This window comes from Bos taurus, chromosome 18, assembly GCF_002263795.3.
Source record: "Bos taurus isolate L1 Dominette 01449 registration number 42190680 breed Hereford chromosome 18, ARS-UCD2.0, whole genome shotgun sequence".
NCBI lineage: Eukaryota > Metazoa > Chordata > Mammalia > Artiodactyla > Bovidae > Bos > Bos taurus.
The window spans coordinates 24,256,712-24,275,356 of NC_037345.1; the positions used below are offsets into that span (position 1 = coordinate 24,256,712).

Genomic DNA, 18,645 nt, shown 5'->3' on the forward strand with positions numbered 1-18,645 from the left:
TTCTAAATGTAAAGACTCAAACTAAAGCCGGATTCTATAGCATTCTAGAGAAGTACACAGCCGTCAGTCACTCTGGGTCGTAGGTTAGACAGGGGGCTTGATACAGAAAGGCTGTGTGTCTTAACAAAGGCCAAAAGGTCATGCTACCAGGAGATCGTCAACAGCAAAGAGTCCGTGAAGCAGTCTGTAGAGAGAGAGACAAGGGGTCCAGTCGGACCATTTTCCTTGATTTAGAACACCAACCAACCAACCGACCGAAAAACCCTCCATCGTGTTTAATGACGTGGGGGTGGGGGCAGGATGGGGCAGCATTGCAGGGGGGATCCAGAACCCAAGGAAGCCTTGCCCAGGCCCCCCTGGGAGGCCTCAGCCCAGGGACCTTGCCCCAGCCCTCTTGGAGGGGGAGCCTGAGGAGCGGCTTCAGCTCTGCAGGTGACCCTGTGCTGTGACGGCCCCTCCGCTCAGCTGCATGTGGGAAGCAGACCAAGTCTCCCTTTTCTCTGACTCTTGCCTTGTTAACATGAATAAAGAAAACTCAGGAGACAGTGGATTTGTCGGAGCAATGATTCTTCTAAATTCTTGAAGTTAACAACCTCCGCCACCCAAAAGAGAAGCATCCTAAAGTTTTCTCTTGTTGCAAAGTATGGGGCAGGGAGACATTTGGGGTGCGGGCCATTTTTTAAAAAAACAGTTTTGGAATTCACACAAGTGCAGGACAGAACCAAGAGCACACAGCCTGAGCAGGTGGAAGCAGAGAAAAGGCTGGACTGAGGCCAGGGCTTTCCTTGCCCTCCCCCTGCTCACAGAAACGGGTGGGTCTCAGAGCGTGAAAGCATGTGGCTGTTTTTAAAAGGACGGACTCCCAAATCAGGACTTGTATCGCAGTGCGTGTCTATGTGTGTGTACGCGCGTAAGCGCACGCTCAGGTGCTGTCCCAGGAAATTGATGAGCAATGGAATGGTGGTCAGTTCTGTCTGAAGCTCTTTCTAGTACAGACTAAAAAACTTTAATATATATTTGTCTATATATATAAGGTTTGTTATGCCTTTTTGGAATTTGTTTACCAACTTGCATTTGTTAGTGGGGAGGGGTGGGGTGTGTGTGTATGTGTGCAAGCTTTTCTGTGAGTGCTGGAATCATTACCAAATAGGTTGCTATACAGGACAAGAGGTCAGTACAAGCCGCAGCCCCGGAGGTTGTTGGCAATGATGATGTCGGTGACAGCGTCGAATACCACCTGGATATTATTCGTGTCTGTGGCACAAGTCATGTGACAATAAATTTCTTTGTTGGGTGAGCGGTTTTTGCTTTCAAATTGTGCTTGGATGTAGGCGGCGGCGTCTTCATAGGTGTTGGAGCCTGTAAGGAGACACAGCAGGGGGTGGGGGGAGGGCCTGGTGAGAGCGGGCTTGGGGGTGGGTGGGCTAGAGACTCAGCCGTGACCTTCTCCAGGGGGCTGCCTGGGGCCCTCCTCCAAGGCAGAGTTGCAGCTCACGTTAAAAACCACACACAGCTGAGCGATCGCCTGGCTTTCCCAGGTCTTTCCCTCTGTGTTCACAAGCGGTCCCCCCACAGGCCCTGGGCAGACAGTGGCCACAGGCTAGCCCTCCGCCCTCTAGAGGAGCACTCTGAGGCCTGCAGGTCTGCCTTTCACAGCACTCAGCCCTGGTCCAAACCAGTCCTGCTGCTCCTGCTGCAGCTGTTCCGGGTAGGGTGGGGGCTCTGGGCATGCGGGGTGCCATGCCTACACTTTCCTCAATGCTTCCTCCACCGGTAGGGCAGGGACTGTCTTTAAGCAGTCCCCATGCTTAAAGTGAGTGACCAGGACGGGGGCATGGGTACCCTCCATCCCCAAGTTGGGAAGTTTGAGGGGCTGGTGGTATTATAATACTAACTGGGGCCCCACTGGCCCCCCAATTCCTCGGATGCTCCTTCGGTCCTGGCCAGGGTCTGGTGGGGGTATCTGGATGACGTAAGGACAGTTTGCCCACGAGCTGCAACCCAAGCCCCATGTCTCTATTCTGTAGTTTTCTATCAACATTAAAAAAAAAAACATGGACCAACCCAGAACTGCCTAAAAGCCTGTCCAAGTATAGTTGCCCCATTTTCTTCAGTGCCCCTAGGAGCTGGCCAGCATGGAAAGGATACAGTCTGACGTTAAGGGTGGGCGGCTACACCTCCTCCACCCCCCTTCAGCTGCTCTAGTCTCCAGTGAGTCACAGGGGGATCTGCAACTTGGGCGCTGGCAAGTGTCTGCAGCCAGATAATTAAATGTGAGGGGTCAGGGCTAAGGGGTGGGGACACCCCTGGGTGGGGGTCAGGGCGGAGACCAGCTCCAGACAGCCCACAGGGCAGAGAGCCTCAACTCCACCGCTGGCTGGCCACCAGTGAAGCGTTAAGTTGGGGGCAGCTCAGGGACTAGACAGCCCCAGGGAGGACCCCACCAAGGGCCCTCCCATGCAGAGGGGGCCAAGACGGCACCCGTCAAGGTGAAAAGTGCCCAGGAGTGACTCTGAGGGTGCCCGTTCCTCCCTTCTCAGCGTCCACTGAGTCCGTGCCCTTACACAGCCCGACGATCCCTCAGAGCTCCCGAGACATATCCCAACACCAGCTGGTTTTGTCCCCACAGGCCTAGGCACCCCCAGGGGCCACCTCATTGACCATTTGTCACCTGTCATGTTCTCCGAACTCAAGCTGGATCCCTCTGGAGATCCTGAAGCACTCAAGTGTTTCCCAGAGTCAGACTGACTTCACCTGGGTGTGCCCAGAGCCCCACACAACCCGGCAATGAGCCTGACCACTCCTCAGGCTGTGTCCTGAATTGGGCTCCAGGGGCACCTGGTCCCTGGGGACAAGGAAGAGCCCTCGGAGGTGGCACTGGCTTGAGAGGGCCTGCCGAGCCCCATCTAGTGACCACAACTTTCTGAAGACCCAAGCAGTCCTGAAGGTCCTCGCTGGGGCTGGGAGAGGTGGCTGCCAAGAGGGGATACGGCCTGGCTCACCCCACCCTGGCCCTGCCCTGTGCCCTCCTGGACTTGCCCCGCCCGCAGAGGGCACCTCAAACACGGCCAGTCCCCCCATTCGTGGTGTCCATCCTCTGGATGGTACTGAGGTGCTGATGGCAGGCGTGGAGCAGGCCTGGCACTGGGTGCCATCCTCTCCATTCCTCCCCACGCTCCCCCCAAGCGGTGGGGGTTCCTGTCTACTGTGGGGCTCTGATGATGACACACACACCGGCGATTAACCTGCCCCAGGTTGTGGTCTGGCTCCAGAGGCTGCTTCAGCCTCCCTACAGCCTGGGGAGGGCAGGTAGCCGGCAGGTTCACACAGGGAGGCAGGCAGTGCTCAGAACAGTGCACCCTCCTCCACACCCAAGGGTGAGGGCGGACTCGCCCCAGTAATGGAGGAGGTTGGCGGGGGTTGGGGGCAGCATCCACTGCTCCTGGAATCGGGCTGGGTTTGAGGACCCACGTCACCCTGGGAGCTGAGCCTCTGTCCTGGGGCTGGCAGGGAGAGGGTTCCCGACTGAGCCCCACGAGACACATCCTCTGCTGCCTCCTGAGGAGCCTCTAGAAGCTTGCCAGTCCCCAGGGTGACAAAGGCTGGGCTCTGGCCTCCCATCAGTGCTGCTCCAGCCTTTAAGCAGCAGCTCAGAGCTGGGCCACCCTACACAGCCAGCCTCCATCAGCTGCCAGAGACAGCCTTATCACAGGGGTGTGTGACACACTCCCCTGGAGCCAGCTGGGAAGGAAAAGCCCCCGAGAAGGCGTGGAAGAGAGGCAGACAGGAGGGGTGGGAGGAGGCCTGCAGAGTGGGTGGTTTGATTGGGGAAAAGCCCAGGATGGAGGGAGAGCAGGAGAGGGTAGGTGGGATGCTGGTGGAGGTGGGGAGCAGGGCTGAGGCGGCCCAGGCCCCGCTCCTCAGGCACGCGTGCACCCTCTCTAGTGCAGGCAAATGGGCTGTGTGGCCCAGCAGAGGCCTAGGGCAGGAGTTAAGGAGGGGTGCTGGGGAGATGGGAGGCCAGGACGAAAGCAGAAGGGGAATCGGGGTCGGTCCGGCCTCCCGATCCTGCCATGTCCCTCCGAGTCATCTGGTCTCAACATGCGTGCATCATGAAGGTTCATTTCCCACCACGCCCAGGGCAGCACCCTCGCCTCTTCTAGCCCCACCCCACCTGCCAGATGCCCGGGAGACGCGGGTCCCTGGCAGGCCCACGCGGCACCCACCTGTGTACTCGGGAAAGCAGATGGTCAGAGGTGACTTCTTGATCTTCTCCCCAAAGAGATCTTTCTTGTTGAGGAAGAGAATGATGGAGGTATCGATGAAGAACTTGTTGTTACAGATGGAGTCGAAGAGCATGAGAGACTCGTGCATGCGGTTCTGCAGCCCCAGGCGGGGAGGGGGAGAGAGTCAGACAGACAGCGAGAGGGACAGACAGAGAGACAGGGAAAGAGAAGACGACAGTTAGGCAGGAAAGGGAGGATCAGGGCTACCTGGCAGCTCAGGAGGGGCTGCTGGGCCCCCACGGCTCCTTGGAAGGCTGACAGGTAGAACGTCCTGCACAGCACGGCGCTTCTTGTGTCCAGTGTTCAGAGCAACCCATACCCCCGTCTCAGGGCCGGTGGCAGAGAGAGGACTGGGAACCAACCAGGGCTCCCTGGGAGAGGCTGAGGACAGGGAGACCAACCCTCCCCCTGCAGAGTCCGAAGCCATGAGAGGGTCTCCCTGCGTCTGTGTGGCCTCCAGGTGGGTCTGTGCAAGTGCATGCATGTATTTGTATGTGCATGTGTGTGGTCTCCAGGCATGTGTGTGTGTTGGGGGGATTGCTGGACAAGAGCGTGAGATCTGTGCTCTGGCATTCCGGTCCACACCTTTCCTGCTGGGCCTAACCTGTGGGTGGGGGTGTCCTCCGGGAGCAGAGAGGGGCTCTAGGCCTCTCCTGTGGTCTAAGGGTCATGCCAGACTCCTGCCAGCATCCTCCGGGGACTGGGGAGATGCTACTGCCCAGGCTGCCTGCAGACATGCCTGGGGGATGGCTGCACTCCCTCGGGCTGGGTCAAACTCAACCACAGGTTGGGTCACGAGAGCTGAAAGCCGTGCAGAACTGCTTTGCACACAGGAGTTTGTTTAGCAAATGAACCAAAAGGATGTGCACTCCCAATCAAGCAGGACCCTGGGGACAGCCTTCTGCCCTGGGCAAGGATGGCCTTATTCTAACCTGTTTCTCGGCAGCCCCTTCTCTATGAACTAACCCATTTATGCACGGGAAGGTGGCTCCCTCGTGAACTACTTCTCCAGGGGAAGGGGGACCCCTGTCCGATCCGCAAGCCCAGCTCCGTGGGTCTGCAGCTCAAGCCCAGGAGTAATTCCTGGCTGCATGCTCCCTCTGAAGTAAGACGACTGAAGCAAATGACCGGAGAGCAGAGCAGTGGTGTGGGCGTCCTTGGGCGTTATCCCCGGAGATAGACGAGCAGGCAGTGGAGCTGAATGGGCTGCTTGAATGTGAAGTGACCACCACCTGTCACCGAGTCCCACTCTGCCAGCTCTTCCCTGCCTCAAGTCATTTAACCCCATTAATCCTTAGGGGACACAGAGGTGACAGGGCTGGGACTGGGAAGGACAGAGACGTGCCCCCAACTCTGGGCCAGACCACAGCTTCTGCAACACAATGGGTCTCTCTGGCCAGTGTGAGTAGCCTGTGGGCTCCAGAATAAATGGTCAGAATAAACGGCCGGCCCTGTGTGTCTTTGGTCATCTCTTGCATGGCTGGGTTGTTATCCTGGTGACCTGGAAGGGGTATTGGCACCAAACCCTTGTTCTTACAGCCAAAGCCAGTTGGTGGAGGGGGCAGTCTCGGGTCTCAGCTGCCCCTCAGGGGCCCCTAGACAACAGTTTTACTGTAGCCTCTGGGACGCGCCACACAAATCCAGCAGACTCCTATGGTCTTACTACCCTCCTGGCCTCAACCAGTCCATTTCCTTCTCAATCCCCCACCCGGTTTCTGCCGGTTGGTCACTGCACAGTCACACTCGAGTGGAGAAAATGTGACACCTCCACCTGGTGCCATTTCAGTGGAGCCTGTTCAGAAGGGGGCAGGCGGAGGCTTCCTGGGAGGTCATGCGGATGCTGCGCGGGGCCAGGGCTGGGAACACCCAGGGTCCCCAGACCACCAGGGAAACAGAGCAGAGCCGCTCCAAGCCAAGGATTCAACAGGAAACGCCTCCCCACCACACAGCAGCACCTGGGCCTACAGCTGCTCAACCACAAGCTGGAAGCCCACGGCCAGAGGCAAGTTCCCACCTCGCTGCCCAACTAGCTCAACTTGATCTATAGACGTGGCGGGGGGGCATGTTGGGGACACATGCCCATGGCACTCCCAGGAACAGAAGAGGCCACCAGGGAGACCTGAGCTGAGAGTGGGGACTCTGAGCATAACGCACATGGGCTGGGCTGAAAGGTCTGGAGGCCGCCAAGCGTTGGTCCAAAGGAACAATTCAGGCCAGCTCCCGGCTTCAAGTCCCACTCGGCTAAGGCTCGGCCTCTCCCCGCTCCGGGGCTGCAGAGAGGGCGCTCTTCCCACTCACACCAGCGGGGTCTGTGCGCAGTCCTCTGTGGGGCTGCAGGAATGACCAGCACAGGCTCCTGCTCGCAGAGAGGGCAGTCTAGTCGCGGAGAGAAAGTGCACACACGTGAAGAGGTCCCGGTTCCGAGCGAGCGAGCGAGCGGCACAGAGCAGGAGAGGGGCCCGCAGGCAGTGAGGCTCCCCGTCAGACCTGGGGAGTGAGCCTGGATGGAGGGAGATGCAGGGACGGTGGTGGGGAGGGGAGGCGCCGGCGCTGAGACCCTCTCCTCACCCCACAGGCCTCACCGCTCATCATTCTGAACACACTGGAACCCACTGCCAAGGAACCAAGAGCCCAGCCTGTGCGTACATGCTTGCCCAGAGAACATGGATGCCAGAACACATTCAGAAGAGATGTCAACATTTGAGAGAAGAGAAGGAAGCCAGGGGTCACAGCCAGGCGACAGCACCCACCCCAGCTCAGCGTCATCTTCCTGTCTCTCCCACTCACCAGCAGAGTGTGGCCAGTGGCCGGCACCAAGCCCTCTGGATAGACAGGGCAGCCTCTGCCCTCACCACACCCCCTGGCGCCTGGAATCCCCCTGCCCTGTCCCACTGTGCCCTCTGCCGGGTGGCCCACAGTCCAGCCCCAGGACATGGGGTGTGCGGGGTGGTGCCCGGCGGAAGCAACTTGGGCACTGATACAACACACCACACTCACACTAGAAAAAGCTGGCACTTTTTATTAATGGTAGGTGACTAATAAATACATTACGGCAGCCAATAAATTATTACAATGACTAGAGATTTATTAAACCAAAGAGTCACTCTTCTTACAAAATTACAGTTAATAAGGGGGGGGGGTGGGGGTGGGGCTGGGAGGTGGGACCACTGTACCTAAGATAGGAGGTTTGCTAAGGAAGGAAGGGGGTGCCCAGGTCCACCTCTGCCGGGCACAGGAGGGGAGGATGCAGGGGGACCAAGGCAGAGGAGACAGGGAGGTGAAGGGCCTGGCTGCTCGGGGAGGTGGCAGGTATGGGGGTGCAGGGGCGTGGGGGGCAATGAGAGGACAGGCCACAGGACAGCAGTGCTTGTGAGCCGCTGGCTCTGCAGGGAACGGGCTGTGTGTTCAGGCTGGTGGTCTGGGTGCACAGGGTCTGGGTGGGCCTTCTCTGCTTCTGCCCAGGCCAGGCTCTCCCCTGACAGGGGCCTTCACCTGTTGGGGTGGGGTCTGCCTGGAGCCCCCAAGGGAAGGCCTTACTTTGCTTCTGGCCCAGAGGGCTGAGACTTGCCTTTCTGGGGGTGGGGGTGCAGTCGGGGGCAGCAGCTCACAGACCCTGTTCCTGATCTGGCTGTCCTGTCTGGTCTCATTGCTGTGGGCAGCTGGACCCTCCTCTCTGTAGGCCTGTGGGTTGACGTCGGGGGGACTATCTGGGGGGTGCTGGCTTCTGGCACCCCAGGTTGAATCTCTGGTGGCCCTGGAGCTGGAGCCTCGGGCCTCAGTTCCTGAGAACTGCCAGGCTGTGCCCGAAGGCATCCAGAAGGCTCAGGAAAGGGCAGGGGCCACCCACGGAGGCTCCGTGTGCCCTACTCGCAGAGACGGGGCAGGACACAGCCTGGTCTGGAGAAAAGGCTGGGGCCCGGACTGCAGTGGATTTACTCACCAAGAGGCATGTGCTTGGCCTGCCCTGGGTCAGGCCAGAGAAGAGGGAGGGGCCAGGAGAGATGTGGGCCAGAGTGGAGAACCGGCAGGATCATGCACCAGGCAGAAACTGTCCCAGGGCAGGGAGGGGTGAAGCCAGGGGATAACCTCTCCCCTTGCAGGACTCTCCCCGGCAGAAAGGAAGGGCCTGGGCAAGGTGATGCCTGGGTCCTCCCCGCTGGGGAGGGCTGTTTAAGGACAAGGCTGTTTAAGGACAGCCTTGTTGTGGGGGCTCCAGGTAGGGAGGGCACTTGTGGAGTCACAGAGGACCGTTGTGGGGGCGGGGTGCCTCCAGTTTCTGTCACTGGGGCGTGGAGCTGGGTATGGTGGGGGGGGGGTGGCGCTGGGAGGCCCAGATACCAGGGTATCCCGGCACCAGATACCAGGGTGGCTGTCTGCCCGAGCTGTGCCTCCTACCCCCATCTGGCCATGGGCCCCCAGGCTCTGCTGCAGCCAGACAGGACAGGAGCCAGGGTGCCAGGCCTCTAGTGCTCCATGGAAGGACGCCCCAGAACCGTATTGTCCGAGCTGTTGGCGAGAGGCCCCGAGCCGTGCTGTCTGCTCAGGGCTGGGGCAACCCCTGCCCCCTCCTCAGGGCAGAGCCCACAGGCTCCACCGAGCCCATCCGCGGGCCTCAGGCACTGCCTCCTCCAGTCAGGCCAGAGCGCCTTGGGGCCTCTCCCTGCTGTCTGTGGGAAGGCCAAGCGCCCGCTCTTTCCGGGGCAATCGGCGCAGGACACAGACGCTGCCTACAAATCCAGACGGCAGGTGCAGCCTTCACGGGCTCGGCGAGGGCGCCCCTCCCAAAATCAGGTTATCTTTGGCCTGATGACCAGAGGCCCTCGGAGGTCTGAAGCATGGCCTCTGGTGGGGCACACATGGGGCCACCCAGCCTGGTCACTCGTAACACCGCCCCCCAGCACCCCCACACCCACGACGGAGCCAAAACTCATCTGTCACCTCAGCTGCTCCTCCACAGGGTGGAGCTGCCTGGAACGATGCAGATGGGAGACGCAGTGGACAGGAGGGAATTTCAGCTCTAGACACCTGCTTCGTGGGGGCTGTGACTAGACAGCCAGGGACCCCTGGGCAGGCCGGGGTCAGAGGGCAGGAACAGCACAAGAAGCTGAGCAGGGTAGAGACAGGGGAGGCCGCCCAGGGGACAGAGGGGCAGGAAGGCCCCAAGCAGCCTACTCCCCAGCTTCCTAATGCTGCAGGCAGGGTGGGCTGGGGTCTGGGGCCCTCCCACCTGCCTGCTGCCCAGGACAGCTGGTGACCGCCATCTCTAGGATGACGGCCTTAGAGATGGGGGCTTGTCAGCTGTTTTTGAGCCTGGGGGTCATAGGGCAGACTGAGGGGCACAGTTGGTCATACCCAGGGTGGTGGTGCCCGGAAATAACAGTGACGTATTCAGCACTGGGCAAGATGGCCTGACAGGGCTGGGCTGCCCACACGGGATACGGAGGCATTTGGCTCCAGGGGCCTGATCTTTGCCACGACCCAGCACCCGGTACAAGGCACAGCACACAGCAAGGCAGACAAGACCGAAACGGACCTGGGCTGGCAGGGTGGCTCCTGTGGCCTGGATGCTTGGCGAGTTCCATGAGACCAGGGGCAGCAACGGAGAGCCAGGTGGGGGACGGGGCTCAGCCACCCCTGCGGGCATTTGGCACTAGGGCAGGTGCCCTGGCTCTCCCATGTACCACCCAGAGCTCTGCCTGTGGGAAATAAGAAGCCCAGGGCTCCTGGCTGCAGGGCAGTCGGGGGCTGCGCTGGGAGTTCAGGGGTCCTGCCTGACCTGGGACCGAGCAGAGCCCGTGTGGGATCTGGAGGAGCAGAGGGCCTGAGGAGGGAGGAGCTGGAGCCCCCTCGAGGGGTAGCCCCTCTCTTCCCATAGGCACATATGTCTCCCTAGGCAGAGCCATCGTTCAAGGCACAGAGCCACCACCCAAGCACATGGGGTGTCTGCCAGGCTGTGGGTTGGCAGCATCAGCCAGCGAGGGGCGCCCAGGAGAGAGGGGGTGGTGTGTTCACCATCCCAGGCCAGCCAGGGCCTGAGTCAGCAGTAGGAGTAACCCCACCCTTTTCTGCTCAGGTATCTCAGGAGCAAAGCTCCTCCAAGGGCTCTGAGGACTCTTGGTCCAGAGGAGGGGACTGGGTGTGTGTGGGCCAGGCTGTACCCCTCACAGGGCACTCCAGTGTGGTGAGCCTGTCCACGTGCCTTCCTCTGCCCCCTGAGCTGGCGGGACCCCAAAGGCTGCGAACAGACTCTCCTATTTCTTCACCAAGACAGGAGGAGGCTGGGACACTGGCCACAGGGGCTGTGTCCATACCTCTCCCGGGCCTCCTCCACCCCAGGCCTCCTGGGACCCCGGCAGGTTTGCACTGGATTCATCCTGAATTCAAGGCAAAAAAGCATATCCGCTCACACTCCAGAGTGGCTGCCCGAGACCTGGCTGAGGGCAGAAGTAGAGGAACCACCCTGGGCCTGCAAAGGTGGGCTGTGAGGCCCCCACGGCAGTCAACACAAATGCCACTTCCCCTGGGCCTCCCCTCCCCACGGCCTTCCTCCACCGACCTCTGTCCAGGCACCGCGGGACTCGACCTTCCCACCACCCCCCACACACCTCTGCAAGAAGTCAGTCTCAGGAGCATTTGCAGACCTACGAGAGTTGGGGGTGGGGGTTCCCCAGGAGGGTGTTGGGGAGCCCAGAGAAGGAAGGGCTGGCGTCCAGGGGGCAGAGATCCAAGGGGAGGAGGAGGGAGGCAGTGGCTGAGGCCTGAGCACCCTCAGACCCACACACGGCTGGTGGCCTGGTCCCACCCTGGCTTTTTGGTGACGGAGCTGCCCTCAACCAGAGAGACCCCAAGAAAAGCTGAGCAGTGGCTCCCACCGCCCCCACCCCTGCACAGCCTCAGATGATAGGAGGAGACCCCAAGACTTCGAGCGTGAATCATCGCACAGAGCACACACCCACTCCGGCGGCCTTGACCCCACAGCCCTGTCCCCCAGGGAAAAGACCCGGCGACGAAGCAGAGGCTGGCGAGTCGCCCATCGCGGCAGGTGTGGGCACTCGGCCTCCCGACCGGCCCCGTTACCACGTGTTCTGGCGTCTGGGGCCAGGGTGGCCAGAGGGCGCTTCCTGTCCAGCCCCCCTGGTGCCAGCCGCTGGCGCTTCCTTGTCAAGGGCAGAGAGTGGGCTGGGAGGTGGCGGAGCGTGGGCTCCAGGGTGGGCTGGGGCAGCAGGGTGGCAGGCGGCTGGGCAGCGGGCCGGGGCTCAGTAGAGGCCACAGCCCCGAAGGTTTTTGGCGATGATGACGTCCGTCACGGCGTCAAAGACAAACTGGATGTTGTTGGTGTCGGTGGCGCAGGTGACGTGGGTGTAGATCTCCTTGTGGGCGGACTTGTTCTTGCTCTCATACTGGGCCTGGATATAAGCCACGGCTTCTGCGAAGGAGTTGGGGCCTGCGGGAGAGACCAGGTCGGCAGCTGGTGAGGCGAGGCCCCCACCCAGGTGCCAGTCAGGCCACAGGCCAGGGAGTGGACACCGGGGGCCCCTTAGTGACTCCCTTGCAGGAGGAACCTAACGACAGCTCAGCGCAATCAACAGCGGGTTATGAAATCCAGTCCGCAGCTCATGTCCAGTTTAAAAACAATGAAGGAAGCGAGAGCGCAGACCTCAGTGGGCCTCACCGGCACTAAGGCTCGGGTGCTGTTTCAGGGAACTCCTGTTTCAACTTTTATAGATGCACCTACAGGTTCCTGACGCAAACAGGCTTCCTTCCTGGGGGTCCTGCCCAAAGAAGCCTGAACCAGCGCTCACAGGGGATCAGAAGTCTGCCAGCCCCTGCAGGCTGTCTTCTGCCAGTGGCCACTCCTTGGAGCAGATGGGTATGCCCTTGGCCACTGCTGGGCAAGCCGGTGGACACTCAGCAGCACCTGCGAGCTGCCCTGGCCTCTTTCCTCTCATCCCTTCCTGCCTCCTTGTCACGTCCACCTTCCACGGCTGAAGAACTGTCTGGCCCCCCGACTTGCTGCCACACTGCTCTGTGGGGTTTCAGGAGAGCAGCTGCTGTTCAGGGAGGAACAGAAGGGACTCCTGGCTTTGCCTGAAGCCTCCACAGGCCCAGGCAGTGTTGCCAGACCCACCAAGGGAGGGAGGGAGGGAGGGAACGGGCTGGTTTGGAGCCGCAGTGCAGACCGGAAACCCGGGAGGGGCACACCTGCGGGGATGGGGGGTACCTAGCCCCTCGGCATAGGGGCACAGACCACCAGGCCTGGCCTGGAGGGCCTTCTAGACCACAGCTCTTTCCTAAATCTGTGCTGGAGGTGAGGGAGAGGGTCCCTGGGACCTCATCAGCCCCAAACTGGCCTTGGTGACTGACTCCCTTGCTTCTTGCTGCCCTGTGGGTCACAGTCTCGGCCACCTAGGGCTGGATGCACGGACCCTCCACAATTCGTATGTGACTAAACAGAGGTCGACTGGTGTGTGCACAGGGTGCTGAGCCCAGCCCGCCTCTGGCCATGTGCTGCTGGGGTCTGGCCCGGGGGGCTGTCAGCCGAATCTCAAGGGAGGGGAGAGACAGTGAGCTGCACCACTTGCCCAGCTCTGAGCCGTGGCCCCCACGTCCACTCCTGGGGAGTTGGGGTTCAGCCTGGAGGCTCCCCTACACCAAGCTGGGACTCTGACTCCCCTTGTGCTCTCCAGGCTGGGGGCTGGGCAGGCTGGAGATGCCCACTTCCGCTTCCACTTGTCTCTCTGACCAGGCCCTGGCCATCCTGAAGAGCCAGTGGGCCTGTGGGCTATTCCAGCCACGCTGCTGCTCCACAGGGGCCTGGTCAGGCTGCCCGCCCACCCACAGCCAGGTGACCCTGCCACAACTGTGACAAAGGTGGCCTCTGCCGGCCACAGCGTCCTCTGCAGGGAGGTGTGAGCAGGACCGTTCATGAGGCTCTCGCATCCAGTAGGCTTTTTGACTCATAACTACCCATGTGGGGGTGCCCTCAGGGTACTTCTCAGTTGTAATCACGGTCACAAAAGTGTGTTCAGTGAGCACTTAGTATGCGCCCACTGCGATGCTAATAAGCTCATTCCTGCTCACTTTGTCCTCCTGGCAACTCTGGGAGGAAGGGATCGATAATCATGGTGATTACCCATCTCACAGATGTGGAAACTGAGGCTCTGAGAGGTTGTATAACCTGCTGTGAGTGGCAGAGTGGGGGCAGGAACCCTGGGCTGTCTAGCTCAAAGCCCCATTTTCACCCCAGCATCATCTTGGTGTTACCACTGTACTGACAGCCTCTACATACAGACGACCGAGCTGAGGTCCAGAGGCTGCCAGGGTCAAGGGCTTGTAAGTGGCCACGCCAGGATTTCAGCCCTGCTTCCACTGACTAGGAAGCCCAGCTGGCTGCCCCGGGCCCCTTGCTACAGCACATTACAGGGAGGCAGGGGACCTGCCTTCGGCTCTGTGCTGGATCCTCTGGGGCAGAGCCTGGTGCATCTGCAGCACATGGTGAAGGGGGACTGAGAGGCCCCTGCAGCCCCTGTGGGAAGCGGCCATCTCTACCTGTGTACTCCGGAAAGCAGATGGTGAGCGGGGACTTCTTGATCTTCTCTTCGAATATGTCTTTCTTGTTAAGAAATAGGATGATGGACGTGTCCGTGAACCATTTGTTGTTGCAGATGCTGTCGAAGAGCTTCAGTGACTCGTGCATGCGGTTCTGCAACAGAACGGAGGAGAGGCGAGTGAGGCCCATGCGGCGCCCGGGGCCCTGACCCACCGCGGCCAGTGACACAGCGGGACAAGCAAAGGGACGGTCTGCCAACACGGCTGAACGCACCACCAGGGACACAGACGCGAGGACCCACAAGGACAAGGACCTGGTCCCTGCTGCATTCGACACGCGGGTGGGGTGGGGGTGGAGCAAGGAGCAGGGCAGGGCAGGGGAACACTGCCCCTTCCCCAGAGAGGGCTGACCCGGGCGGTGGCAGTGAGGTCGCCGGAGGACTCCAGCCCACCACTGAGGGGACATGCACCATGCACGCGGGGGCAGGACCCCGCCACCCTCCACAGCCCATGTGGGATCCCGGGGCATGCAGACGGCACTACAGGGGGTCGCACTCGGCTCCACCAGCAGGGGCGGGAGGATGCACGCGTTCAGCTGGGGAACATTAACCGAGGACTGAAGCATCCTCGCATTAATCCAGAGTTGGAAGCAGACACCAGGGGGACAGCGTCGGGGGAGTGCTCTTGCTGTGGCCTTGGTCTGGTTGGGGACCGGGTGGGTTGCCTGGGCCGTGGCTGGGCTGGGGGCAGCTCTGTGTGAGCTGCTTATCGAGACTGTTTTCCCAGTAGAGGGGCCAGAAGAACCCCAAGATGAAAGCCAACAAAACAGATTAAAACAGAGAGGAAGATAAAAAACCCAGAAAACATGAGAGAAGGAAAGAGGGGGAAAAAAAACCCCAAAAACTCCAAATTAGTTCAACCAGTCTCAGGCCAGGAAGTCCAAGCTGATCCGTCTGGGCCCCCGGGGCAGGCTCCAGAGACCACGGCCGCCCCGGGGCTGTGGATCGTGTGCCTGGAGATGGAATGCAAGGTAGGGCGTACCAGCCTAGGCCAGCCGGTGAGGAGGGTGGGACGTGGGAGTAGGGGCAGGCTTCACAGCAAAGTCACCCGGCGGTGCCCTGGGAACCTGCTGCTTTCAACTCTTAGCTGACGGTCTCAGCTGGAAAGAGGCGCTTCATACCTGCCCGACTTGCAGCGTCTCTCAGAATCTGCTCATGGGTTTGGCCTTGGTTTGCCAAGTTAAGGCCCTGCAGGCGGCGGTGACGGTGCTGCTGCTGAGAAGTTGTGGCAAGTGAGGCCCAGGGCCGCGGGGGTCCGGGCTGTGGCGGGCAGGGTGGCCGGCTGGTGGGCGGGCAGCCACCAGCCCCATGGCTCCTGGCCAAGCTCCAGGAGCCCCCAGACACCTTTTTCTCAGGCAGCCCCAATTCTCGCCCTGGCCAGTCTGGGCTGAGAGGGCGGAGCAGGGCTGACCAAAGAGGAAGGTGGACGACTAAGGATGGGTCAGCGGCTGGAGCTCTTGCTCCCGGGGGCAGCACGTGCGAGTCCCACCACTTGGCCTCAAGTGGAGCTCCTGGGCAGAGTTGTGTTGCAGTTGCCATCTGCTACGCGAAGGGTCCCAAGCGAGCGCAGGCACTCTTACAGCCCCCAGCCCCAGGGGTCCTCAGAGCTGCCCAGAGGCCGCTCGCCGTGGGCTCCACTTTACAGAGGAGCAGGTGGAGCAGCCGCCACGCTCCCACGGTGCCAGTGGTGGCGCTAGACCCTGGGCTATGTCCACCAGGCCCTGGACACACAGGCAGGGCGCTATTCTCACTGGCACCATGGCAAGGAGCCGCCTCTGCGGGCTCTTGTCGAGTGGTGATGCCAACGCCCAAGCTCTGGAGAGGCTGCTGTTCTCTCCCGGGTGGAAAGGAACCCAGGAAGAGCCCATTCGCGACCCCACACGCTGTGGCTTCCCCAAGGTCCTCGGACCCAGCCTTTGTGAAGAAGGGCAGGGAAACGGGGGAGAAGGAGCCGAGGGAGAGGATGGGAGAGAGACAGTGAAAGTAGGAAGGCGAGGAGGAAGGCGCTCCAGAACGGGTCCTGATCCAGAGCAAGGGCTGGAAGGCGGGTAGACCGGGAGGGCCGTCTGAGCGTGAGGCCCGGTACCTGCCGGGTTCACCTGAGGCCTGTGGGCCACAGAGCTTGGGACTCCGTGGCTGCCAGACCTGCTCCGAGGTCCTCCGCTCTGCCCATGCTCCGGAGGCCAGCGCGCGCCCCTTCCTGAGAGGGACTTGGGGCTTGGGACTGAGCCAGGCGGGTCCCCAGGAAGAGGCCTGGGGCCCTCGACACTCCACTGCTTGGTTTTCTTTCAAATTCACGGCAGAATTGGCTTCCTGCACCAGCCCTGCTTCCCACTCCCAGGCATAGCAAGGAGAAGAGATGAACCAAATGGAGCTCAGACCACACGGTGGCCAGGTGGACTGTGAACAGTGGGTCCAGAAGCAGGGTCAACAGTGGATCAGTGAGAGATGTGCTGGGGTGGTCTCTGTGCGCGGTGCCTTGTGGGGGCAGTGGGAGCCGACCCGGCCTTCAGGATAGTCAGTGGGTCCAGGTCTGGGGGTCTTACCCACCACAGCTCCTGAGGCCACTGAGAACAGTGCTGGCGTTGGAAAGAGCCGCACAGCTGGGGTCCCAGAGCCTCGCCCCAGAACACGGCAGGGTTTGTGGGGCTCCGCTGATGCCCCGTTCAGAAGTGTTCCAGGGACCAAAGAAGAAAGGGCAAGGGGGACAGGCCAGCATGCAGCGCGAGTCCTGACGGCCCACCCGGCCAGTGGCTCTGGCCCCATCTAACCACAGCACTGTCACTGCATAACCCCGACCTCTCAGAACGGCGGCGCCTCCTCCCATAGCCCAGCACACCTTAGTAGCAGCCCCGTGGGACCAGCAGGCAGGACCGACGATGAGACAGACCCAGAAGGAAGACAGCCTTGATCAAGGCCCACTGTGATGACCCCAGTCCCAAAACCTCAGCGCCAGGGCTCTGTGCCTGCCTGCATCACACACAAGAGCTCACGATTGCCAAGGATGTGACCCCACGGCCCAGAAGCCCCACCTCAGAGGGTGCTTGTCTCCTGAGACCCCACCAGGCCGACCTCTCTGTGGGCAGCTCAGTGGGCCCCCAGCTCAGGACAACCCCCACGGACGACACGAATACCAGCCGAGGGCTGCTAAGCCAGAGACGGTTCCAAATCCTTGAAGATTCTCACCCCACTGCCCACACCCCACCAGGCGGGTATAATGGTTACACCCCTAAGACAGAGAGGGTGCTCCCTGAATCCAGCAGCAAACCAGGGCCAGGCCCAGAGAAAGACAGCACCCCTGCAGAGAGGGCCCCCCTCTGAAGTTCCCCCCAGCCTGGCAGTTCACCGAGGCCCAGACTGAAGACGCAGTGACGGAAGGTGGGAACCCGGGCTGGCGCCCTCCAGAGGAGGGGCCTGTGCCCCCCCACCCCGTCACTCACCATGAGCCCTGGTCCATGGCCCAACCCTCTGCCAGCCCCGTCCACTGCTCAGGGAGGGCTGTCGGGGCTAAGAACTGCTATTTCTGTCTTACATACATTCTTGCTTGACTGCACCCTGGTTTCATTTAGGATTTGCTTAACTTGGTTCTGACCTGACGGCTTCTGTGACTCTGCTGTGTTTACTGAAGAGGCTCTTGCTGCCCGACCCCTGGCGTCTGCACACAGCCTCTGAGCATGGGGCCCACGGCTGCCTTCACTGCACTGGCATCATGAGGCAACTGGCTGAAGTCAGGAGAGAGGTGGGAACAACCTAGCCAAAAAAGGAGCCCCCTACCGCCACAGCCGGCTCCACCCGAGAGCCACCGTGGGCTGCTGAGGCCGGGCGGGCGGGGGCCACTCACCGTGGTCTCGTCTTCGTGGAGCACCTGGTCATAGCCGCTGAGCGCGACACAGAAGATGATGGCCGTGACGTCCTCGAAGCAGTGAATCCACTTCTTGCGCTCAGACCGCTGGCCCCCGACGTCGAACAGCCTGTCGGGAAGACAGGGGAGCTGCGGGTGGGGGTAGGGAGACCCCAGCAGGTGTGGGGACACTGGTTGAGCTGAGGGGTTGGGGAGGAAGGCTGCTGTGCACACAGCAAGCCTCCCAAGGAGCCTCGCTCCAGGCTGAGGACTGAGCACGGCACCCTTGGGGCGGGGCGGCCATCACTGCTCTGTCCCGGGACTGGGCAGAGCCCCACACAGCGACGCCAAGACCTGCCCCTATGTCTCAGGGCTGTCGCTAAGGGGTGACCATGGCTGGACATGCCTTTGCGAGCCCCCAGCTTTCTAAGCATGTCTGTTCATGTCTGTGGTCTGTGGAAACCCCAGAGCAGCCTGGGAGGCACAGAGGGAGGCGGGCAGGGACCTGCAGCTCCCACATGGAGGCACAGTGAGGCAGCAAGGGGTTGAGTGCAGGGTGCCAGCAGGAGTTGGGGTGAGACCGAGGTCTGTCTGCAGACAAAGCCTCTGCTCTGCGCCCTCCCTCCCTCACCCCTTCTCAGACATCCCCCAGGGCATGAGAGCTGTCAGGTGAGACAGTGGTAGAGGGGCTTTGGTCCTGGAAGTGCGAGGTCAACCTCACATCTAACGCCCTGAGTGCAGATCCCAGGCCTGATGCACAGCTGCCGGGGTGGGCTGGGCCCCAACCCGCTGACAGAGGAGAGCAACTGCAGGCCGGAGCCCACAGCGGGCCTGAAGCAAGGACACAGGTCAGGTCCTCATCCCGTCACCGCCTCCCTTGGACCCTGCTTCTCCATCTGAAATACTGGGC

General features: G+C 61.1%; 1 protein-coding gene across 1 annotated transcript in view; it reads right to left on the bottom strand.

Annotated features, from left to right (window-relative positions):
* Positions 1-18,645, bottom strand: part of GNAO1 (G protein subunit alpha o1) — a 180,041-nt gene continuing 161,396 nt past the window's right edge. Inside the window, exons 6-9 of the mRNA NM_174325.2 lie at positions 17,736-17,865; positions 4,227-4,380; positions 1,144-1,359; positions 1-184 (exon numbers count right to left, since the gene is read on the bottom strand). Of these exons, the coding sequence (NP_776750.2) occupies positions 1,172-1,359; positions 4,227-4,380; positions 17,736-17,865 (472 nt within the window). The 3' untranslated portion in view covers positions 1-184; positions 1,144-1,171. The remainder of the gene's footprint in view (positions 185-1,143; positions 1,360-4,226; positions 4,381-17,735; positions 17,866-18,645) is intronic.